This window comes from Lontra canadensis, unplaced genomic scaffold, assembly GCF_010015895.1.
Source record: "Lontra canadensis isolate GAN:19392208 unplaced genomic scaffold, GSC_riverotter_1.0 scaffold2, whole genome shotgun sequence".
NCBI lineage: Eukaryota > Metazoa > Chordata > Mammalia > Carnivora > Mustelidae > Lontra > Lontra canadensis.
The window spans coordinates 12,414,390-12,437,712 of record NW_022630996.1 but is presented as its reverse complement, the minus strand read 5'-3'; the positions used below and the strand labels follow the sequence as shown (position 1 = coordinate 12,437,712).

The 23,323-nt window shown below is 38.9% G+C and overlaps 1 protein-coding gene across 6 annotated transcripts in view; it reads left to right on the top strand.

The window, feature by feature from the left end:
• The first annotated feature begins 6,059 nt into the window (after positions 1–6,059).
• Positions 6,060–23,323, top strand: part of EXOC4 (exocyst complex component 4) — a 726,477-nt gene continuing 709,213 nt past the window's right edge. For all 6 annotated transcript variants that reach the window (XM_032868997.1, XM_032869003.1, XM_032869014.1 and 3 more), the window contains exon 1: positions 6,060–6,182. In XM_032868997.1, coding sequence (XP_032724888.1) covers positions 6,097–6,182 — 86 coding nt within the window. In that variant the 5' untranslated portion in view covers positions 6,060–6,096. The remainder of the gene's footprint in view (positions 6,183–23,323) is intronic.

Here is a 23,323-nt window from a genome sequence, read left to right as displayed (position 1 = left end):
CAATGCCTGGCTATGGGGTTCAAGGTCCTTTCTGAACAGATCCGCATGGATCTCTTTCCCTATGATACCATTTCTTCTCCATGAATGCTTTATTCTATTCAAATTATTCTTTTAACATAGAATACATGCTGGCACTTTGCACCTCCACTTTTCTAGAAGGGCCTTTTCTTCCTGTTCTGGTGTTTAAGTCTCTATTTTTTTTTTTTTTTCTTTTTGGTCCAGTTCAAGTATCACACACCTATCCCGCGAGGACTGTTACAGCCATCCTAATCTTCCTTGCTTATTTCCCATTGAAACATCTGCAGCCTTTATGCTTTTATTCTTTGGGCATTGAGAAGGTGCTGTGATTTATCATCATTTCCTTTTCTTTTACTTCCCCGTGTAGCAGGTTAGCCCTCCATACAGCAAAGTCTATAATCAGTCCCTTAGATCTTCACACCTTTTATCTGGTTCCAAGTAGCCTGGTGAGTTTGGGAGTCTGTGGTTACAAATGGGCAGACCCACTAAGCCCTACCTTGATTTTTTTTTTCCTCGCTCATTGTTCACAGTTTAGTGCAAGTTTGGGGTTAGTTTAGAAGCTCACCTAGAACAGAGGCAATGTGAAAGGGTATGCCTGTGACCTGAAGACGAAAGGTGCAATGGGTAAGGTTTCTGGAAGTGGGATATAAAGGAAGAAGAACAGAGAAGCAAAAGCAATTCATTGAATTAAGGTTTAATTGGGTGTGCTGATTTAATTATCACATAATTGCTTTTCCAGTTTATGATAAAAGTAACCACCATTTTGGTGTTTATCCAAGTCTTGCTTTTTAAAAAAGCTCTTTTGTTTATGTCTGTTTACAAAGGCAACCTACACATAGAAAATTTGGAAGATGCAGAAAGGTGTTAAAAAATGGAAAAAAAATATCTGTGTTCTTGCTCCTCAAAACAACTTCATAATACCCATCAAGGTGTATTTTAAACAAAACTAGTATCTTACTTTTAGCAATAATAGCTGATGTTCGCCTAGAGCAGATCACGCTTATCTCACACAGTATCCAAATTACTCTCTCTAAGGGAGTTCCTTATTATCACCTGCTTTATAGGTAAGGAAATGGAGGCACAGAAAGGTTAAGTAACTTGCCTGAGGTAACCTAGCCAGTAAGCAAAGAGCTGGTATTGAATCTAGGTGGTCCTTTTGCACAACCTTCATTTAAAATATTTTTTTTTAATTGCCGTCAAATACACATAACATAATATTTACTGTTTTAACCACTTTAAAGTGTATCATTCCGTGGGTTTTAATTCATTCATGAAATTGTGCAATCATCACTATCAAGTTCCAGAACATTTCCATCTTCCCCAAAGGAAATCCTATGTCTATAAAGCAGTCATTCCCCATTCCCATTTCTCCCCAACCCCAGGGAATCACTAATCTGTGTTGGGGAAGAAGAATTTCTTCTGCTCTTCAAAGTCCTTCCAGCTGGACTAAGAATCAAATTGAGATGACACAGATTAACAGGAGAAAATAAAAATTTAGTTTCATATGCACAGGGAATGCACAGAAACATGAGATTTTAAAGGCAGTCTGGCAGAATGAGGTAGATACGTCATCCTGAACTAAGGAGAAGGGGATCGGGGTCCGGGACGTCAAAGGGAAGGAATGAAGTTTATAGGAAGATAAACAAGAGCATATGTTTGATAAACAAATGTTTTCTCCAGCACACAGAAACAATGGGACAAAGAAGACTTTGATCAAACAGGCCTTGTTAGGTCCCTCCCTATCTACCACACCGAGTTCATACTGCAATGTAGTTAGTTATCCGTGGACCTGGAGCAGGTCTTCTATCTACATTCGTTTAAAGCAGTTGAGGGGGAGGTAAAGAGATCTTCCTGAATCCACAGGGTTTTGTTTGCCTTTTAACTCAAAATAATCGTTATGCTAAAGTGGCCCACTTGGGGTGTCCTGTCCTTGACCCTGACATCTGCTTTCTATCTGTGCAAATTTGCCCATTTTGGGTATTTCATTAAAATAGAATCATACATTATGTAGTCTTTCATGTCTAGCTTCTTTCACTTAATATAATGTTTTCAACGTTCATCAATGTGTAGCATGTATCAGTCTTCTATTCCCGCTTTTTGGCTGAAGAATATTCCATTGTATGGATATGTCAAATTTTCTTTATACCTCAGTCATATAGCACATATTATAACACATTCATCCAATGATAGACACTGGGTTGTTTCCACCTTTTGGCCATTGTGAACAGTGCTGCTATGGATGTTTGTGTACAAGTTTTTTTGAGCACTTGTTTTTAGTTCTCTTGGATATATTCCTATGGGTCAAATTTCTGGGTCATGTGGTAATTTTAATTTTTTTGAGGAACCACCAAACTGTTTTCTACATTGTCTGCACCCTTTTACATTCCCACCAACAATGTACAAGGGTTCCAATTTCTCCACATTCTTGCCAATATTTATTTTCTGGTATTTAAAATTATAGCCATACTAGTGGGTATGAAGTGGTATCTCACTGTGGTTTTGATTTACATTTCCCTGGTGACTCATGTTGTTGAGCATCTTTTCATGTGTTTGTTGCCCATTTGTATATTTCCTTTGGAGAAATGTCTACTCTAGTCCATTGCCCAGTTTTTAATTGGAGTTTCTGTCTTTTGCAGTTGAGTTCTAAGAATTCTTTCCACAGGCTGGAGACAAGACTCAAATCAGAGATATGATTTGCATATATTTTCTCACACCCTGTGGGGTGTCTTTTTTACTTTCTTGATTGTGTCCTTTGGTACACTAAAGTTTCTAATTTTGGTGAAATCCTTGTCATCTATTTTTCCCTTTGTTGTTTATAATCTTGGTGTGATATATAAAAATCCATTGCCAAATCTAAGGTCATAAGGATTTACCCCATTTTTTCTTTTAAGAATTTTATCTCTTATATCTAGGTCTTTGATCCGTTTTGGGTTAAATTTTATAATATGCTCTGAGGTCTGGCTGTATTCTCCCTAACCTGCAAATTCATATGTTGAATCCTAACCTCCAAAGCCAATAGTATTAAGAGATAAGAGGTGATTAGGGATTAGTGTTCTTATAAAAGAGATTTCACAGAAGTTCCTCAGCCCTTCCACCACTGAGGACACAGGATGAAGGTGCTGACCATGACCCAGGAGGGGAGTCTTCCCTGGAACATGACTATGCTGACACCTTTGTCTTGGACTCAAAGCCTCCAGAAATGGAAGAAATAGGTTTCTGTTGTTTATAAGCTACCCAGTCTGTGGTATGTTATAGTAGCTTGAGTGGACTAAGACAGGATCCAACTTCATTCTTTTGCACATGTATATACAGTTTTCCCTGAATCATTGTTGAAGAGACTTTTCTTTTTCCATTGAATGATATCGACACTGTTGTAGGAAATCAATTGATCTTAGACATTTGGGTTCATTTCTGCATACTATACCATTTATCTGTGTGTTTATGTAAGTGCCACACTTTTGATTACTATAGCTTTTTAGTAAATTTGAAATCAAGAAGACTCATTTCTCCAAATTAGTTCTTTTTAAAGATTGCTTTGACTGTTTGGGGCTCCTTGCAATTCTATATGAATTTTAAGATCAGTCTTTTCAATTTGGCGAAAAAAACCATTGGAGGGGCGCTTGGGTGGCTGAGTGGGTTAAAGCCTCTGTCTTCGGCTCAGGTCATGATCCCAGAGTCCTGGGATTGAGCCCCACATTGGGGCTCAGCAGGGAGCCTGCTTCCTCCTCTCTCTCTCTGCCTGCCTCTCTGCCTACTTGTGATCTCTGTCTGTCAAATAAATAAATAAAAATCTTAAAAAAAAAGCCATTGGAATTTTCATGGGAATTGCATTGAGTTTATACATAGCTTTAGGGAACATTGATATCTTAACTATATTGTCTTCCAATTCATGGACACAGGATGTCTTTCCATTTACTTAGTTCTTCAATTTATTTCACCAATGTTTTGTAGCTTTCAGCGTAGAAGTCTTTCATTTCCTTGGTTAAATTTATTCCTAAATATTTTATTGTGATTGTAAATGGAATTGCTTTGTTAAGTTTCTTTTGGATTGTTCATTGTTAATGTATAAAAAGACTACCGATTTTTCTTGACATTGTATCCTGCACTCCTGCTGAGTTAATTTATTGGCTTTAATCATTTTTTAAAAAAGTCTTTAGGATTTCCATATGTAAAATCATATTGTCTACAAACAGTTTTACATCTTCCTTTCCAATTTAGATGCTTTTTATCCTTTTTCTTGCCTAATTGCTCTGGCTAGAATTTCTAGTACTATGTTGAACAGAAGTGGCAAAAGTGGGTGTCCTTATCCTGTGCCTGATCATAGCTGGAAGGCTTTCAGTTTTTCACCATTGAGTATGATGTTAGCTTTGTGTTTTTAATAAATATTCTTTATCATGTTGAAGAAGTTCCTTTCCATTTCTAGTTTTCCAAGTGTTTCATTGTGAAAAGGGTATTGGATTTTGTGAAAAGATTTTTTCTGCATCAATTGCAATGATCATGGTTTTTTCCTACTGCTTGCATTCTTAGCCACTAGGGCCAATTACTTTTCTCTCTGTATATAAGTTATTTAACTTTCTAGCCTGCTTTTTGTACTTAAACCATGAAAACCTCACTTTCATTTAAAGCCATTAAAATTATGATTTCCAGTGGCTCTATGTTATAGCCTCATATATGGATGTTTTACAATTTATTTAATACTTCTATGTTTTTTCAATAAAGGTAGTTGATGTGTTCTGTGTTTGCTACTCTACAACTCCAGAACATCTGAATTTGTATTCTTTTCACCTTTGAAGTTCAAGTCTTTACTGCTACTAAGCAGCATCCTTCCCTCCTGTTTCATATTTATTTTTCTTCTTGTTCCTTGATTTATGCTTTTCACATGCACAGTAATCTTTGTTTCTTATTTATTTCATGTTCTGAATTAATGACTAAGCCAGTAGAGTCAAATGCAAGAAATATAAAAACCTACCGGGAAAAATATTAAGAAAACACAAGTACATTATTACTATGTATATTTTATTTAGCTTGGGAAGAAAAAATCTGCAAATTGGTCAGTTTTGCTTTTTGGTCTTTTGGTCAATATCTAATTTGCGTGTTTTTGCAGGTTTTGGTTTTGTTTTGTTTTAGGATTATCTGGAAATACAGGCACACTGGAAGATAGCTGAACTCACACATAAAACGAACGTAGAAACATTTAGTTTTAGAGAATAAGCGTTTATTCTCTAAAGAAAAGCATTCCCGTGTCTCATTTTCACATTTTATTGAATTGTTTTTATTTATTTGATTTAAATTTTTCATTTTTCTGTGTGTCGAGGGCTGAATTTCAAGAGATCGCAACGAGGGAGCTGTTTTGCTACCTATGAAGCCCCGACTAAGTACTATTTTTTTTTTTTTTTTTAAGATTTTATTTACTTTTTTGACAGAGAGAGAGAGAGCACAAGCAGGCAGAGAGGCAGGCAGAGGGGGAGGGGGAAGCAGGCTCGTCGCTGAACAGAAAGCCCGATGGGGGACTCCATCCCGGGACCCTGAGATCATGACCTGAGCCGAAGGCAGAAGCTTAACCCACTGAGCCACTCAGGCGCCCCTAGGTATTAAACTGTTTTTTAAACCACTCGTGTTGTTTAAAGTCAAATTTTGCTTACAGACCCACACCCCCCCATGTAAAAACACACCCCTATATACTCTTCGTGGCATTGTAAGATAAATTTGATTAAAAACATGATAAAATTCTTAAAAAAAAGGAAACTGGAAAACAAAACAAAACAAAACCCAGACCAGATCAGAATAAATACAAATCAGTCATTAGGAGACTTCACCAAGTTGCCACTGGTTTAGTCTTCCGGCGCTCCCAGGAACCACGGAAAGAAACTACAATTCCCAGAGTGCTTAGAGCGAATGCGAGACCCTGAAACTTGCTTCCTCAGTCCCACCTCCTTAGTTCAGCGATTGGACTGTCCAGTTTCCCGTCTCCGAACTTCTCTTCTTCCATTGGTTACTCCCCGGCGAGGTCAATTACAGAGTTTACGTTCGCTTGGTCCGTTCTTACCCGCCGGTTCCCCCCCTCCGCCCGGTACCAAGATGGCGGCAGAAGCGGCTGGTGGGAAATACAGAAGCACAGTCAGCAAAAGCAAAGACCCCTCGGGGCTGCTCATCTCTGTGATCAGGTGAGGGAGGCAGGAGGCAGGGTCAGGGGACAGGGGGCAGCGGGCAGCGGCTCGACCTCCGCTTTGGAAGGGAGAAGGGTTAGATGGGTTCCACCCTGCCGACCCCTCCCCCTTCCTCCTTGCCTCCCCCCAGCCCCTTCCAAGGGCCCCCGCAGTTCCCCGGTTTTCTCTGGGGTTGGGCTAAAGGGAGGAGCCTCGCCTCGCTGTCTTGTCTTTAGGACCTGAGCTTTCCATTAGGGTCCGTGGGCCCTAGAAGCACGCTGTTTGGGGCTTGGCAGAGAAAGCCAGGTGTGTTCATTTATTCACACAGCGTTTATTTGTGGATTGCCTTCAGCAGCGCTCACTTGGGGAAGGCGCCTTGTTTCCTGGATTTCTGGGTGGAAGGCCCTGAAGTCCGGGGGTTACTGTCACGAGTTGCAGATTGTGTTCTCACACTTCGGACACCTCCAACCACCTGTGAATGGCCACAGCCTCCAATACAAGAGCCTGTAGTGAGCTTGCAGAAGGGCTGTGGGTTGGAAGGCGTACAGTCGTTTTCCATTTTTATTCTGCGTTCCTATCCCGGTCTCTTCCTTCAAAACAAAACAAATTTCGGGTTATCCTCTATGCACGTTATTTTCCCAGAATATGCATGGTGGGAGTGAGAGTGGTGGACCTTTTAGGGGCTCCTTTTTTAAAAATGTGAAATAAAGTAAGGGTGGGGAATCCTTTCGGACATCATTAAGGATGATACAGGAAGTGATTACAACAACCTGAATAAAATGTATTATAACACGTTTTTAAATTGTTGACATTTGAATGTCAACTCGGGAATTTTTCATCAAGTAAACCCCCGCCCCATGCTAAACTTCTGGTTGAGTTCTAGGAGGGCCCCCCAATGTCCTGATGATTTAAAAAAAAAAAAAAATTCAGCCTTAACAGTACCTGGTAGTTAGTCAGGGTTTGAATATAAGAATAGATTGAATTTTAAAATAGTCTAACACTCCTGGACTGATAAAGATCCATCTCATGGGTGTTTTTTAGGGGCTTCTAATTTAAGATTATGAAATTATTACTTTTTTTTTTTTTTAAATAAGAATTGTTCTCTTTGTGGGAATGCTTAATAAACTTGGTGGGCCATGCAAAGGAGCCCTGGTCTAGTGTGGACCCACATTCTTGTGACAGTACAGGCAGTGTAGATGTTTGTTTCGTGATACTGAAACTCCAACTAGAGTATGGAGAGATGGTAGCATACCATCTTAATCCTTTGTGGAGTTCTAATATATGAATTTATTTGGATTCTTTTTTGAACTTCTTTATTTTTTCTGCCTTATAGTCAACATTCACTTACATGATGTATTTAGGGTCAGTTTGTACTATGGTGCCTGGGAGTTAATACATTATAAATATTTGTTGAGCAATTGAGTGAATTCTCTGTGTTTAGCAAAGACGAATCAGACATGATGTTACCCTTCAGAGTATAGTTCACTTGAGGGATAAAATATGGAAGTAAAAACTGACAGACTAGAAGACTAGAAACAGGAGTGAAATATGGGAATCCAGAAGTAGGAGTGGTCAAGTGTAGTGGGGGATAGGGAAGGTAACAGCTGTATATAAACGTACCATTTCATCTGTGCATTTCTGATTCTGTAGGCTTCACCCATTTCTTTTCTGCTGTGTATCAGTTTTCTTAAATGCCAGTTACATTCATTCTAAATGCCCTACATCCTACGTTTGAAAAAAGCATAAAAACCAAACTGAAGTTTTTTGGGTTTTTTTGTGTGTGTGTTTTGTTTTTTAAACTGATGCGGATTCAGAAACACATTGCCTTTGGTTATCTGTTCCTTTGTTCTTCAGGGGAATTCTCCCTCTGGATGGGGTGGCATATGATTTTGTGGTTACTCACCCACCTCTTACGCCCATCTATATTACCTTCACATATCATCATGATTTAGGCCTACACAATTTTTATGCTGAATTTTGTTGTGTATTAATGTTGTTCATTTTTCTTCTTTATCCTTGACCACCTCAGGCCACTTGCATAATACTTTCGTTACTGTTAACTAGCATAGTATAATGGAGGGTCCAGATCTAACACCCTGGGCAAGTTTAGTAAGAATTAGAGTTCATGGTTACATACGACCTTATTTAAGACTAGTTGTTGTTGCTTCTCAAGTGTTGATGTTTATATTTCAGTATTTCTTTGAGTCACAGGAAAATTGAGGGTTTGGCCTGAGAGTGTTGCCAGCTCTCTCTCCTTGTTGTTTCCTCCCTGATGTGCTTTTTGAACATATGCAATGGTTTAAACTTCGTGAACAGTGGCAGTTAATGAGAGTAGGATGGTAGTAGTACTTTGGTGTTTGGGTGGGGAGAAGCAGGGGAGAGTACTTCAGAGGAGAATAGAGTGGGGAATGTAGTTGCTAAGAGAGTAGATCTTAAAGGTTCTATTACAGGAAAAAGAAATTGTGAGATGGGTGCATGTTAACTAACCTTATTATTGTAATCATTTTGCAATATACGTAATATATTAAATCATGTTGTACACCTTAAATGACTATGGTGTTATATGTCAATTACATTACAAAATTGAGGGGAAAAAATGGGGAATGTATATTTCTTGTTAGTAAATTGTTCTGTTACTCTGAAGTTGCTTTGTCTCTCTGTTCAGTTTGTATTCTTTGTGTTACCCCTTCTTGCAACATTGTATTCATGATTCTTAATTCCTCATGTTAAACTTGGATTACCTCCTCTTCTCCATAACCTCTTTTCAGATTCTCTCTCAAAGACCAAAGCTTTCCCGAATCCATTTTAGGTTCATGTTTATAAAATCTGAGCCTTCTTGAAGATATATTGATACATGTCAGTTCTCTTTTATGTTTCCTTGGACCTGTCATTTTATCACCAGATAAGTGAGTCAGTGATAATCCTTTGAAAAGTTTGATTAGTTTAGCTTTGTCTTTTTTTTTTTTTTTTTTTAGGATTTTATTTATTTATTTGACAGACAGAGATTACAAGTGGGCAGAGAGGCAGGCAGAGAGAGAGGAGGAAGCCGGCTCCCTGCTGAACAGAGAGCCCGATTCGGGGCTCAGTCACAGAACCCTGGGATCATGACCCGAGCCAAAGACAGAGGCTTTAACCTATTGAGCCACCCAGGTGCCCCTTTGTTTATCTTTTTATATCACTGAGTTTTTTTTTTTTTTTTTTAATAGTCAATATTAAAACTTCTCCTTTGCTTTTGTTCAGATACGTTAAAAAAGTCATTTCTAGGGGCACCTGGATGGCTCAGTCAGTTAAATGTCTGACTCTTGGTTTTGGCTCAGGTTGTGACCTCAGGGCTATGAGTCTGTGCTCACAGGGGAATCTTGAGATTCTCCCCCCGCCCCAACCCCCCCCCCCCCCCCCCCCGCGCCCCCAGCTGCCACCACTGGTGTACACGTGCGTGCGCTCTTTCTCTCAAAAAATCTTTCTAAAAAAGTCATTCCTATACCTTATTATGTACTAGTCTAACACATCATATATATTTAAAGCTATTTCTAGGACTTGAAACAGCATTTTTTTAAAAAAGATTTTATTTATTTATTTGACAGACAGAGATCACAAGTAGGCAGAGATGCAGGCAGAGAGAGAGAGGGAAGCAGCCTCCCCGCTGAGCAGAGAGCCTGATGCGGGGCTCGATCCCAGGATCCTGAGATCATGACCCAAGCCAAAGGCAGAGGCCTAACCCACTGAGCCATCCAGGTGCCCCGAAACAGCATTTATTGCTAGTCATCTTTTAACACTGGATAAGAAAACAACAGGTGGTTAAGGGTTCAGCCTAAGGACACATTAAGTATAGACATGGGAACTAGCCAAATCTCGTCACTCTTTCCATCTGTGGTACCAAATAGTTAAATAATAACTATTTTGCTAGTATGATCATTCATCACTTTCAAGCATTTAAAAATCAAAACATTTTCAAGAAGTCTCGTGTAGAGTAGTGAAAATGTTACATTTTGGTTGATGGGTATTTAAGTACCTTGAGACTCATAAATGAAATTCTTAACCATTTAAAAAGTATTGAATAAAAATATTTCTGGACAGTCAGATGTTTCAAAGGGTAGACTCTCAGGGTATTGCAGAAGAGGTCCTCAGGCTGGGAAGTGGGGCTTTGATGAGGAGATGGATGGTGCTTGGGACGGAGTCTGTCGGAGGCCACTGCTACCTGCAGCTTTTGGTTTGAAGTCTTGCCGCTGGCCCTTTAAAATGGAACTAATTGGGTGTACAGAGTTGCGATCACCTGCTGATGTAAATTTGGACAGTTTTACACGTGTGCACGCACACACAGCATTTTCCTACTTTTCTATTGATTTTTCCCCCCTAACCTTTTCTTGGTGTGAAATCGGAGCAGGCAGCCTTTCTAAATAGGGAATGGGCAAGATGGCATTTTGGAGATGCTGTTTTATTTTTGTGAGTTCTTGTCAGATTTTTAATTGGGAAATGTGTCTACCACTTACTGTTAGGTGATTTGCTTTCCAATTAAATGTTGACTCTCTTCTCTTTATAAGTTGGCCTTTAATAGACCATTTAATTGGGAAGACAAACTTTGGCTGTGACTTTAGGCGACCTTATGGAAACCTCAGAGCAGAGCTTTTGTGGACAGACTCTGGTTACAGATGTCAAGGAGGTTTGAAGGCAGTCGAGGGCTCACGTTTTCATCAACTTTCATGTCTTCACAGAAGTTGGAATTTCAAAAACTTAGAAAATCCTTTATTGTAGACACGTGTTAAATTCCCTTCCTCCTCCGAGTGTATTTTGGTCAGCCCCACTTTTAATTCAAAGCAAGCTTTGTTGAAGGGGTCCAGTCTTTGATCAGGGCTTTGAGCAAATAGCTTTGAGGTCCATGACACAGTTTGTGTCAGAAAGGAACGTGGTCATTCTGGAGCAGAGTCCCCGAAGTTGTGTTAGCTGGTTGGTGTTGTTTCCAGTAACACCTCTTCTCTTCATCTGAGCCTGGCTCTTTATGGTTTTTTGGGTTTCCACTCCCTTTGCACCCTGGGACATCTTGGAACCGGGGATGCAGTACTGTTGAAAATTACTGCTAGGCTGTCTGGAGACTAAACTCCTTTTTCCTCCTTGAAGTCTTGGGACATGTGACAGCATATGAGGATAGAGGGGCAAAATAATCCCCCCCCTTTTCCTGCTAAACATGAAGAGTTAGTATTTTGGGAATCCATGTCTTAGTTTCTAACCCCACGTGTAATTCTTAATATTGGGATTTCCTGAAGGCTTTGAGGCAGAGAGGTGTAATGTTGGGTGACGGGTCAGGTTTTTTTTTTAAGCCACTACTTACAGTGGATAGATACGGTCATAGTGTTCGGTGGACGTTGAGGTATAGTTAGTAGAAACTTACCGGATTGTGTTACCCGTGTACCATTACCTTGGACCGGATACTTCAGACCACTGTGTCTAGTACATTTGTGAAATGGGATAATAATATGAGCTTTGGTTCTGGGGGAAATTTAAGAGGGTACAGGAGAGGCTAACACAGTTTGGCATAGAGAACGCTTGCAGGTGTTCATTGCTTCGTTTTCAGGATCTGCTGCTTCTCTGGTTAGAAGCTTGATTGTGATGTCCACCAGAGAGCCCCCAGGATATGATGTTAATTTTCTGTTAGGAATAACCTTTCCAGTTTGGCTTGAATGTTTGATTCCATTTGTCAGAATGTTCACTTTGTAACCAAGAAACCTTGTGTAGCTGAATTAAGATGGTAATTACTGATAATTTGAGAGTCAGCCACAGAAGCTAGATTTAAATATATATATGCTTATGTGTGCATGTAAAACATAAAATATAAACAGACATAAAGTATAAAACATTTATTAGATTAAAGAGAGAAAGTTTATAAACCAGCGAATTGAGAGGCCCATGATCTCTTTGCCTACATAACCCTTTTGCCATTAAAATACATAATTTTTAAAATTTAGTTATATAAGAAAATTCAAGTATTTCAAGAGGAATAAAATAAAAAATGAAGACTTTTTACTCTGTTCATATCCTTCCTGATGTACCTTTGGTTCCTTGAGAGGAATAGAAAATTGTATTTAAGTATGTGTGAATGTTGAATGTACAGTCTTTAAACCAGAATATACATTCTTTAATATTTAATATTTTAATATATAATACTTAAGAATTTATATACACTTAAGGAATATTCATTAAAATTATATTTTCTTTAAACAAATGGGATCATACAATGTACATTTTTGACCCTTTATCCATTTGCTTGTTTTTCTTTATTTTGGAGATCTTTTCTAGTAACACATACTGATCTATCTCAATCTTTTTAGTGGCTATGTAGCATTCTTCATATGGATACACCATAATCTGTTTGATTAGTGGTCCCTCTCCCATCCCTTTTTTATAACAAACACTTAAGTTGTTTCTTTTTCTTTTCTTTTTTTAAATCTTCTGTTAAAACAGTGAGCATTCATGTACACCAGGGAGTAGACCGGTGGTGTAAAATCATGGCAGTGGCAGAGGAATAGCCACGCCTGAGTATCTTCACATTTTGTATTTTTAGAGAGTCCAAATGTCCTCCAGAAAGATGGTCATTTTCACTCCCACGAGTGGTGTATTCGCTCACCCGTTTTCCCAAGCCCTGGCCAGAAACTGGATGTTTCTGATGATTGTCTTTATTAAGTCCGTTGTGAGTAAGAGGGGAGTAATTGTCTCCCTGTCATTTAGTTGTGTGTTACAGCTGGATGTATGCGGATATATGCGTGTTGCGTTTTCTCCCAGTCTGTGGCTTGTCTTCTTCTCGTGACAGAGTCTTTCCTAGAGCAGAAGTTTGTACTTCTAATGAATCATTAGTGATTTCTGTTATGGGTCATGTCTTTGGCATCGTAATCTAAAAACTCTGTGCCATACCCACGGTCATGTAAATTTTCTCCAGTGTTCACTTCTGGGAGTTTCATGTTATGTCTTGTACTTGGCTATCCAGTTCACGTTACCCATTTCAAGTTAATTTTTTACTTACCGAAGGCAGTAAGATCTGTGTCTAGATTCACTTTTTTGCAGGTGGATGTTCAGTTGTTCAAGCACCATTTACGGAAAAGGTGATTTCTGTTTCCCATTGTTGGACCTTTGTAGGATCTTCAACAACATTCCATGTGTTTTGTTCCCTTCTTGTGCATACTTGTCATTGCCACGTCCCCATTTTTGTATCACAAAAACTTGTAAAAAAAAAAAAAACTTGTAAAAAAAAAAAAAGTTACTAAAAGGAAAACAAGTCCAACAATCTCATTTCCTAAATATTAACCTATTTTCCTTTTTAAGGTTTTTGTGTGGATCTTGTCTAGGTACTTACAGAAGTTTAATAGTTGTAGTTATAACAAACAACTTCTTTTAGCATAACAGTTTTTTCATGTTGCTATATATAGTGTTTGGAGTTATATAAATATTTTTTAAGTGGGAGAATTAAAAATATATAGAAAATTACAAAGAAGAAAGTATAAACTCTCATATTCTCTTTACCCAGAATTAAACACTATTAATAACTTTGCTTCCAGTTTAAAAAAATTGACTGTATTGTTATAATTTAAACAGTGTTATAATTCAAAACAATATATTGTTACATATTCAAACAGTGGAAATGCAGGAAGATGGGATTATTCTAGTCACTGTCATTGATATTGGCTGAACCTCATTCCAGACTTTGCTGTGTCTCTGGGTGTGTGTATATGTGTGTACAAAATATTGGATGGATAGATAGAAATTCTTTTATTTCAAACAAAAAATATTATTTTTAAAATAAATATAGGAGCTTACTCTATATGCTAACTTATTTTTAAGAAATCTCCACTCCCCAATGTGGGGCTCAAACTCATAACCCCAAGATCGAGAGTCGCATGCTCTATTGACTGAGCCAGCCAGGCACCCTTCTCTATGCTAACTTATACGCTGACTTTATTTGTTTCCATTTTTGAGGTATTCATATGTATAGTCAAGTACACATATATTAAGTATATGGCTTGATGAATTTTTACCTATATAACCACTATCCACATCAAGATAGAGACAAACACTTACAGCATCCATGTCTTTTTTCCAGTTTATTTTTTTGTGCAAGAGTATCCTATTGTTCCAACACCATTCATTAAACAGATTATGCTTGCTTCACTGAATTTCTTTTGGATATCTGTCAAAAATCAGTTGACTAATGTGGGTCTATTTCTTGATTCTCTAGTCTATTTCACTCATCTGTTTATCTTTTTTTTTTTTTTTTCTAAATTGTATCTGACAGACAGAGATCACAAGTAGGCAGAGAATCAGGCAGAGAGAGAGGAGGAAGCAGGCTCCCCGCTGAGCAGAAAGCCCCAAGTGGGGCTCCATCCCAGGACCCTGGGATCACAACCCGAGCCGAAGGTAGAGGCCTTAACCCACTGAGCCACCCAGGTGCCCCCACTCAATCTGTTTATCTTGATGACATTATCACATAGACTTGATTGTTGCTTTTTTAAGTCTTGAAGACAGTGTATGCTCTCCACCTGTACCCTACTTTTTTTTTTCTTTAAAGATTTTATTTATTTACTTGACAGAGATCACAAATAGGCAGAGAGGCAGGCAGAGAGAGAGGGGGAAGCAGGCTCCCTGCCGAGCAGAGAGCCTGATATGGGACTCGATCCCAGGACCCTGAGATCATGACCTGAGCTGAAGGCAGAGGCTTAACCCACTGAGCCCCTGTACCCTACAGGTGCCCCTGTACCCTACTTTTTAAAAGTTATTTTGGATGGGGTGCTCGGCTGACTCAGTTGGTTGTGCGCTCAACTCTGAATTTTGGCTCAGGTCTTGATCTCATCATGGTTGTGAGTTTAGGCCCCTCATTGGGCTCCATGGAGCCTACTTAAAACAAAAGTTATTTTGGGTATTCTAGGTCCTTTGCATTTCTGCATCAATTTTATTTCATTTTATTTTTTTCTCATATCAGTTTTTGAGTTAGCTAGTAAATTTGTACAGTAAAACCTTCTGGGATTTTTGTTTGGGATTGCATTGAATGTACAAAGTGACATAGGAAAATTGACATCTTAGTCATGTTGAAACTTCTTATCCCTGAATAGGTGTATTTTTTCATTTAATTCTTTAATTTCCCTCATCAAGTTTTTAAGTAGATTTCAGTGTGTAGTCTTACATTGTTGGTCAGATTTATCTAAGTATTTTAGGCACTTCAAGTCCCACACCTCACTGAATGCTGATGTTTTCCCCTCTATTACTGTGTCTTCAAAGTCATCAATCTTCTCTACAATTTCCAATCTGTTGTTAATCCTATGTAATGTATTTTTTATTAGATTATAGTTTTTTTTTTTTTAAGATTTTATTTATTTATTTGAGAGAGAGGCAGTGAGAGAGAGCATGAGTAAGGAGAAGGTCAGAGGCAGAAGCAGACTCCCCGTGGAGCTGGGAGCCCAATGCGGGACTTGATCCTGGGACTCCGGGATCATGACCTGAGCCGAAAGCAGTCGTCCAACCAACTGAGCCACCCAGGCACCCTAGATTACAGTTTTGAGCTCTAGAAGTTTGAGTTGGGTCTTTTAAGAAAAAAAAATCTTTAATAGCTCTCCTTGAACATTCAGTCTTTCCTGTAGCTTCTTGGACTATGAAATACAGGTATTATAATACTTTTAATGTTCTTGTTTACTTATTTTGTCTTCCTATGTCATTTTTGGGTTAGTTTCAGTTGATTAATAACCGCTCCCCCCTTTTTACATACCTTACATATGTTTTGGATACTAGATATTGTGAATTTTACCTTTTGGGTACTGATAGCAGATACCTTTGTTTTCTTGTAAATATTCCTGAATTTTGTTCTAGGATTTGGTTAAGTTATGGGGACATTGTGGTCCTTTCAGGTCTTGTTTTAAATTTTGCTCATGGGGACAGAGCTACGTTTGGTTTAGGGCCAGTTTTGTTTCCTTAGTATGACAAAATTCTTTTGAGTACTCCACCCAATGCTCTGTGAACCCTGAGATTTTCCCCTCTGACTGTGTGTGATTTCAGGTACTTGTGCCCATTAATCCCTACTGGTGGTTCTTTTCCTGGCCTTGAGTAGTTTTCCTAGGCATGATGATAGTGAGCGGAAGCTTTAAGGGAGGCCTTCTGTAGGATCTCCAGAGTGCTCTGTAGTTCTTTCCTTTCCATCACGTGCCCTGCAAACTTTGCCTTAATGCTTAAGGTTTTGAAATCAGTTTTTTGTTTTTGTTTTTGTTTTTTTTTGGTTGTTGTTATTTTCAGATGCTAGGGCAAATCCAGTCCCAGTTATTTCATCTAGACCAGAGTGGAGGTCTGTCAGTGCTTCATATTTTAAAAAATATCTTTAAAGATTTTTACTGGTCCGATTTCATCAGTTGCATATGAGCAGATGGAAGAATAAGGTCATCATTTATACAGGTCTGCTATATAAAGGTACAGCATGAGAATGAACTAGATATCTCGGCCCTAACAGCATTTCAGATTTTGCAGAGTATTTCATTAAACAACTAAACACTTTCACTTCATATAGTATTTTTCCAGGAACTTTTCCTTCAGAACTCCGAGAAATGCTTTGGAACTATTTTGCATCTGTTTGTGTATTTCTTTATTATTAAAAATATGGGTGTTTTTTTTTGTTTGTTTACCTGTGATAGTATTGTTCTTGGTAGCCTGAGCTCTCATAGAGCTGGTAATTGGTTTTCTTTGGGAGGCACTGCATTTAGATTGTTTCTTGTTGGTGGTGGTTTCGTTTTGCTTTTTGTTTTTGCTTGCATTTTTCAGTTTGCAATGGTGAGCTCTGAGCTCTGCTCACTTTGGTCTTCTCCTCCGCAGCTACTTACATTTTTCAATGCTTTCAAGCCATGAAATGAGTTCTGGTCTTTTTAGTAGCCAATCCTTTATGTGTTGGGAATTTTGCCTTGAAAAACATGGGAACTCACCATTTAACAGGAAAGTTCTTGTGTACCATTTGACGGGTAGGAAAACTCAATATTTTAAGTTCCTTAGGAGAACCTTTTTTGACCATATAATTGTTTTAAAAAAATTTTTGTTTTTCAGTTTTTCCAATTTTTATATTTTTATTATGTTCAGTTAGCCAACATACAGTCCATCACTAGTTTTTGATGTAGTGTCAATGATTCATTAATTGTGTATACAGCCCTTGCAAAAAATAAAGTGGCATATAATTCAAGAAGCATTTTTCCATTTAAAATTTGGTGCCTGTCATTGTGCTCAATATGATGGGGACATCATTTTATTTTTAAAATATCACTTGAGAGCTTGCTAGGATTGTAGAATCTTAAAGAGGGGGGAGGCAGCCTCTGTCACCACCTGGCCCAGCCGAGCCACTCCGCAGTGTAACAGGATTACCAGATGATTTGAATGCAAGTTAGAGTTTGAGTAGCCCATAGGACATAATTTAGTTGGGGAAATAAACCAATTAGCATTAACTTTTTAAAGCTGAGATAATGGTATCCTGGCTATTTTTACAAAAAGAGTCTTAATTTAAGTAACAAAACATGAATAAAGAAAAAGACTTTTTTTTTTTTTTAAAGATTTTATTTATTTATTTGACAGAGAGATAGAGAGCACAAGTAGGCAGAGTGGTAGGCAGAGGGAGAGGGAGAAGCAGGCTCTCTGCTGAACAGGGAGCCCGAAGTGGGACTCAATCCCAGGATGCTGGGATCATGACCTGAGCTGAAGGCAGCCGCTTAACTGACTGAGCTACCCAGGTGCCACTAAAGAAAAGGACTTTTAACTCTAGAGAACAAACAGGTAGTTGCAGGAGCCCGGGTGGGTGGGGAGGCTGGGTGAAAGGCGATGGGGATTAAGAGTGCACTTTGCATGATGAGCCCTGAGTCATGCATAAAATTGTTGAATCACTGTATTGGACACCCGGAAACGATGTAACACTATGTAAATTATATTGGAATTAAGACTGTTTTCTTTTAAGAGGTACATAGTGAATTATATACTGATAAAAATATCCAAGTCGAGTATTTCCTTCAAAATAACTAGGGGTTCAAGTTAGGGTATAGATGAAACAAGACTGGGGTGTGTTGATAATCATTGAAGCTGGGTTATTTGAGGAGTTTCTCAGGTTTTGTACGTGTTTGAAAATTTCCATAAAAATGCACGTGTGTGTTTATGGACTGGGGAGATACAAGGGGGTGGGAATTACAAGGGTCTGTACATGACTAAATCTAAGAAATAACTACATAATCTCCATGTCTTGTCTACTCAGCTTCTGCCCTCCTCCCCAAGGCACCTGGCACACGAAAATATTAAAGTCTCCTGGATGTCTGCAGTTAAGAAACTTGCTTCAATTTGTGTAATCCAGAATTTCAAGATAACCTAGTACCATGCAGTGCCTACTCTTGTCTTCTAAAATGGGATTTCTGAGGAACTGACCGGAAACTCCACATTAGGAAGTAGCCTTCACCTTTAAAGTGACCAAATGCCATACTGTGTTGTAACTGAAACATTCCCCTGGAGATAAAAAATAAGATCACTGTGGAGAAGGCTTGGAGGAGGGTGTGGAGCTTCAAATGGAAGTGGGCAAAGAGGTAACCTCAGTTAAGAAAGGGTAGGGGGTAGATTTAAAATTGACTCTGTCAATCCTGGACTCAGTTTTATGCTGTAGTGAGGCAAATTTTTTTTTTTTTAATTTCTTTTCAGTGTTCCAGAATTCATTGTTTATGCACCACGCCCAGTGCTCCATGCAATACATACCCTCCATAATACCCACAACCAGGCTCATCCAACCCCCACCCCCCTCCCCTCCAAAACCCTCAGTTTGTTTCTCAGAGTCTACAGTCTCTCATGGTTCGTCTCCCCGTCCCATTTCCCCCAACTCACTTCGCTCCATCTCCCCATTTAGTGAAGGTGATTTTACTTAAATTTTAGATAATGGCCTTCTCTGTTGGTTATAAGACTTAGAGCTTTTGGTCCCCAGAAGTATTTTGTATGACTGAGTTAATTGAAATATTGAAAAGCTGCATGTGTTGGGTATAGTAATTGGCCCTAAGTGCTGTCTGAAGCAAGACACCAGTGAATTTTCAATTGACTTTAAAGCAGAAATTGTTTACTGTCACTTGATATTAAGTGAATTTTTGTAGTGAATTAAGAGATGTTGTTTTTATGCATCAGAAAAGTTTTTCAGAGGGACTTGTCATCATGAATCGTTATCAGTTGGGATGGGATTGTCTTGTATTTTGTGGGATCTAATAAGACATAATTAAGAAACAAGCAGTCGCAGTGTATAATTGAATATAATAAAATCGGATTAAAAAGTGTAATATAGATTCAGTTATGCTTTGAGTGAAGCCATATCTTATGTGATTATGTAGTGATACACATCTCAAACATTTAATGTTTGATTCTTTCCATGCAAACTCGGAATTATGAGAGTCTCATTTTTTTTTTAATTCATTGGAAGCATTTGTAGATGAATCATCATATACAAAGTGCTCTGCTTAGTAGAGTAGGCTTTGAAGATTCTTCTCAACTTGTTAGTGTTTATATTCTTAGCGATCTCTTTTTCTTCTCTTTAGTTTGGATTTATACTCATACCTAGAACTGTCTTTTTTTTTTTTTTTTAATTTATTTGAGTAAGAATGGGTGCAGGTGCACATGAGCAGGAGCGGGCAGAAGGGGTGGGTGTTAGGGGGCAGACTCCCTGCTGAGCAGGGAGCCAGGACCCTGGGATCGTGACCTGAGCCAAAGGTAGACACTTAATTGACTGAGCCACTCAGGTGCCCCAGACCTGTCTTTAATTCCCCTGCTGACATGTTACTGTCAGGTATTTCTTAACATTGGCTAGTTCATGCTTTAAAAGAAAAGAAAATCTGACTCTCACACTTTGAAATAAGGGCTAAGGAGATCTGATAGTATAGGATAGTGTAACCTAACTAAAAAAAACAGTTTGGTAAAGAAAATGGAAACATGTCTTCAAAAATCATGTATGCTCTAGACTTTTTGTTTCTGTGTTGGGATCAGTAACAAAAAGGAATATTCTAGAAAGCTCAATAAGCTAATAGTTTTTTTTTACTACTTGGAGTGAGGGCCTGAAACTAGTTAACCCTTGTGTATTTGAGTTTAAAAATACTGGTTTTTGCCTTATGATAATGTGTTACAATATTTTGTAAATGAAGAGAACCCCTTGTCTGGTACTCTTTCCATTATGTGACTAAAAAGATTTATCAGAATTGCCCTAATGAGAGAAGGTGGTGCTGGTTGAGGGGTTTAGGTGCCTGAGGAGTAAAAAGTGCGGGGAGTTGGGGATTTCAGGTAAGAGGCCTATTCTGAGTATTTTCCAGAAAGGGTATCACTGAGATTTGATTCCTATTGTAGATTGAGCTTTGTAGAGCTGTAGTTTCCTGATAACTGATTTTTGGATATGTGGGACCTTACTTGTTATGAGTTTTTCTGAGTTGTTTGAAGGGATTTACATTAATTGTTTTGTTAATCTTTATTATTCCTGGAGGAGAGGTCACTGGATACCAACAAGGAATGCCCTTAGTAGATAATTAAGCATATTAACTGTTTTCAGATAGCAGGACTTACTGCTAATTGTTCTGCAGGTGTCACCAAAATTCAGGTGTGTTGCATTAAGTATTTCTTATAGCAGGTTAATTAGTTTAGTTATCTGAGGCTGAATTAGGCAGTTAATTCTTGAGGATTTGTTGAGAATCTGTGTTGCTCTAAGGGGCATGACCGATAACCTCTGCCTTGAGATTTTAGCCAAGCAAAATACTACTGTGTTTCATAGGGTCATGTATAAGGCTGCTCGAGCTGCCATAACAAAACACCACAAGCTGGGTGGCTTCAACAGAAATCTCTTTTCTCACAGTTCTGGAGGCTAGAGGTCCAAGATCAAGGTACCAGCCGGGTTGGTTTTTGGCAAGGCCTCTCGTTGGCTTGTAGATGGCCACCTTCTTGCTGTGTCCTCAAATGGCTTTTCCTCTGCGAGTGTGTGGAGACAGAGGGCTCTTTTGTGTCGCTTTTCTCTGCTTATAAGGACACCAGTTGTATCTCATTCAGGCCGCATCCGTATGACCTCCTTTAGAGACTCTAATCTCCAAACAGTCACACTGAGGGTTGCTTCGATATAAATCTGGTAGTGGGAGGACAGTGTGTGTCAATTTAGTCTGTAACAGGTGGTACTCTGGAGACTCTTATTACTTTGTTAAAATACCCTAAAATGCTTCCACAGGGACGATCTGTCATTACCTATAGGTGATCTCGAGGCTCAGGCTAGAGCCCTGGACAGGTCGTTAATTTTTCGCAATTAGTTGGCAACCTTCCTACATGCTTTTCTGGCTTATGATATTTAACAGTCCCTACTAATCCTCTTAATACCAAATACTTGTACTGTTGATACTCTTCAAAGAACTGCTGTCTGGTCAGCCTGAACTATCAAAGGGCTTGCTGAGAGGAGGAAATTAATGAAACATGATTTGATCCATTTCATCCTCTCCTTTCCCCAAATTCCATTCTTAGATTAAAATGGATTATTGGAAAAGCTTCATGCTCGGACTGTGTTCAGAGTCACAATCTCTTGGTCTGAGTTGTGTTTTAATGTTCTGTTCTGGAAGGAACTTACAAGAAATGACCACATAAAATTTATTGTTTTTAGAAGGTGGTTGAGGACCTTGTTCACTATATTGTATATTGTCATCCTTACTGTTTTAAGTGAAAGATTTTTTTTTAGAATTTAGGAGTAGCTTAAAGTTTGCTTCCTCAATAGAGGACCTGGAATCCATCTTTTTGATAATGAGAATGACTTAACTGGCTACATTTCCCATTTTGCATGGCTAGGAACCTCACGGTCAGGTTGAAGGCTTGTTTCCTATCAACTGTTTTTGCCTCCATGCCCTGCATACCTGAGTTCCACATTTGTATGGCATCGTTTTGTCCTCTATCTCCTTAACTAGGTTCACTTTCTCATTTGTATTACCTACATTTTCGTACAAATGGTCTCCAATCTTTTTTAGAAAGAGGTTGGATAGATGTAAAAAGAAACTTGAAATATTGTTGAATATTTGCATTCAGTATTCATTATTAAATACTGGTTGAAAGCTGTGTTTATACACAAACAATGAATCATGGAATACTACATCAAAAACTAATGATGGGGGCGCCTGGGTGGCTCAGTGGGTTAAGCCTCTGCCTTTAGCTCAGGTCATGATCTCGGGGTCCTGATCGAGCCCCGCATAGGGCTCTCTGCTCAGCAGGGAGCCTGCTTCCCCCTCTCTCTCTGCCTGCCTCTCTGCCTACTTGTGATCTCTCTCTCTCTCTGTCAAATGAATAAAAATAAAATCTTAAAAAAAAACTAATGATGTACTGTGTGGTGAGTAACATAATAAAATTAAAGAAAAAAAGAAAGCTGTCATTTTTTTTTAAGTTTTTATTTATTTTTCTTTTATTTATCTACACCCAACATGGGGTTCGAACTCACTACCCCAAGGCCAAGAGTTGTGTGCTCTTCCCATGGAGCCAGCCAGGTGCCCTGAAAGCTGTTATTTGCCTGGGTGCTAAGCCCCAGGTGGCATCAAAGAACACTTAGAGGAAAAGTCCGCAGAGCTGTACCTAATCTGGCTCCCAGCTTCTTCTCTGATCCATCACTGTCCCCTCTCTTGCTTCTCTGAAGCCACACTGACTTCCTTGCCATTTCTTGTACCTGGAACAAGCCAAATGTACCCTGCCTCAGGGCTAGTGCATCTCCTGTTCTTTCTGGAATCTGTTTCCCCAGAAAGTGCCGTCTCTCTCCCCCTCATTTTCTAGAAAGCTCTATTCCAATGCCATCTTTATCTGAGAGGTTTTCTCTGGCCTCCTTGTTTTGTACACTCCCCCTCCTCTACCCAGCCTCTGTTTCTTCCATAGCCATTTCTTCCCGGCCTGCATGTGTTGTGTATTTCTCTTGTGTTACCTGCTTCTCCAGGATGTAAACCTCCTGAGGGGAGGAATTGCTTTTATCCCTGGCTGCCTCGCTGGCTGCTTAGCACCTGCCTGCCACGTCCTAGGTGTCTAGGAACTATTGGCTGAATGACTAAATGAACTCAGTAGGGTTGCTGTAACTATTATTTGTCCTTTCTGAGAGATTTTTGAGCAGGCATTTCTTTCTGTGAGATAATTTAATAGCAATTGTTTCTTAAGGC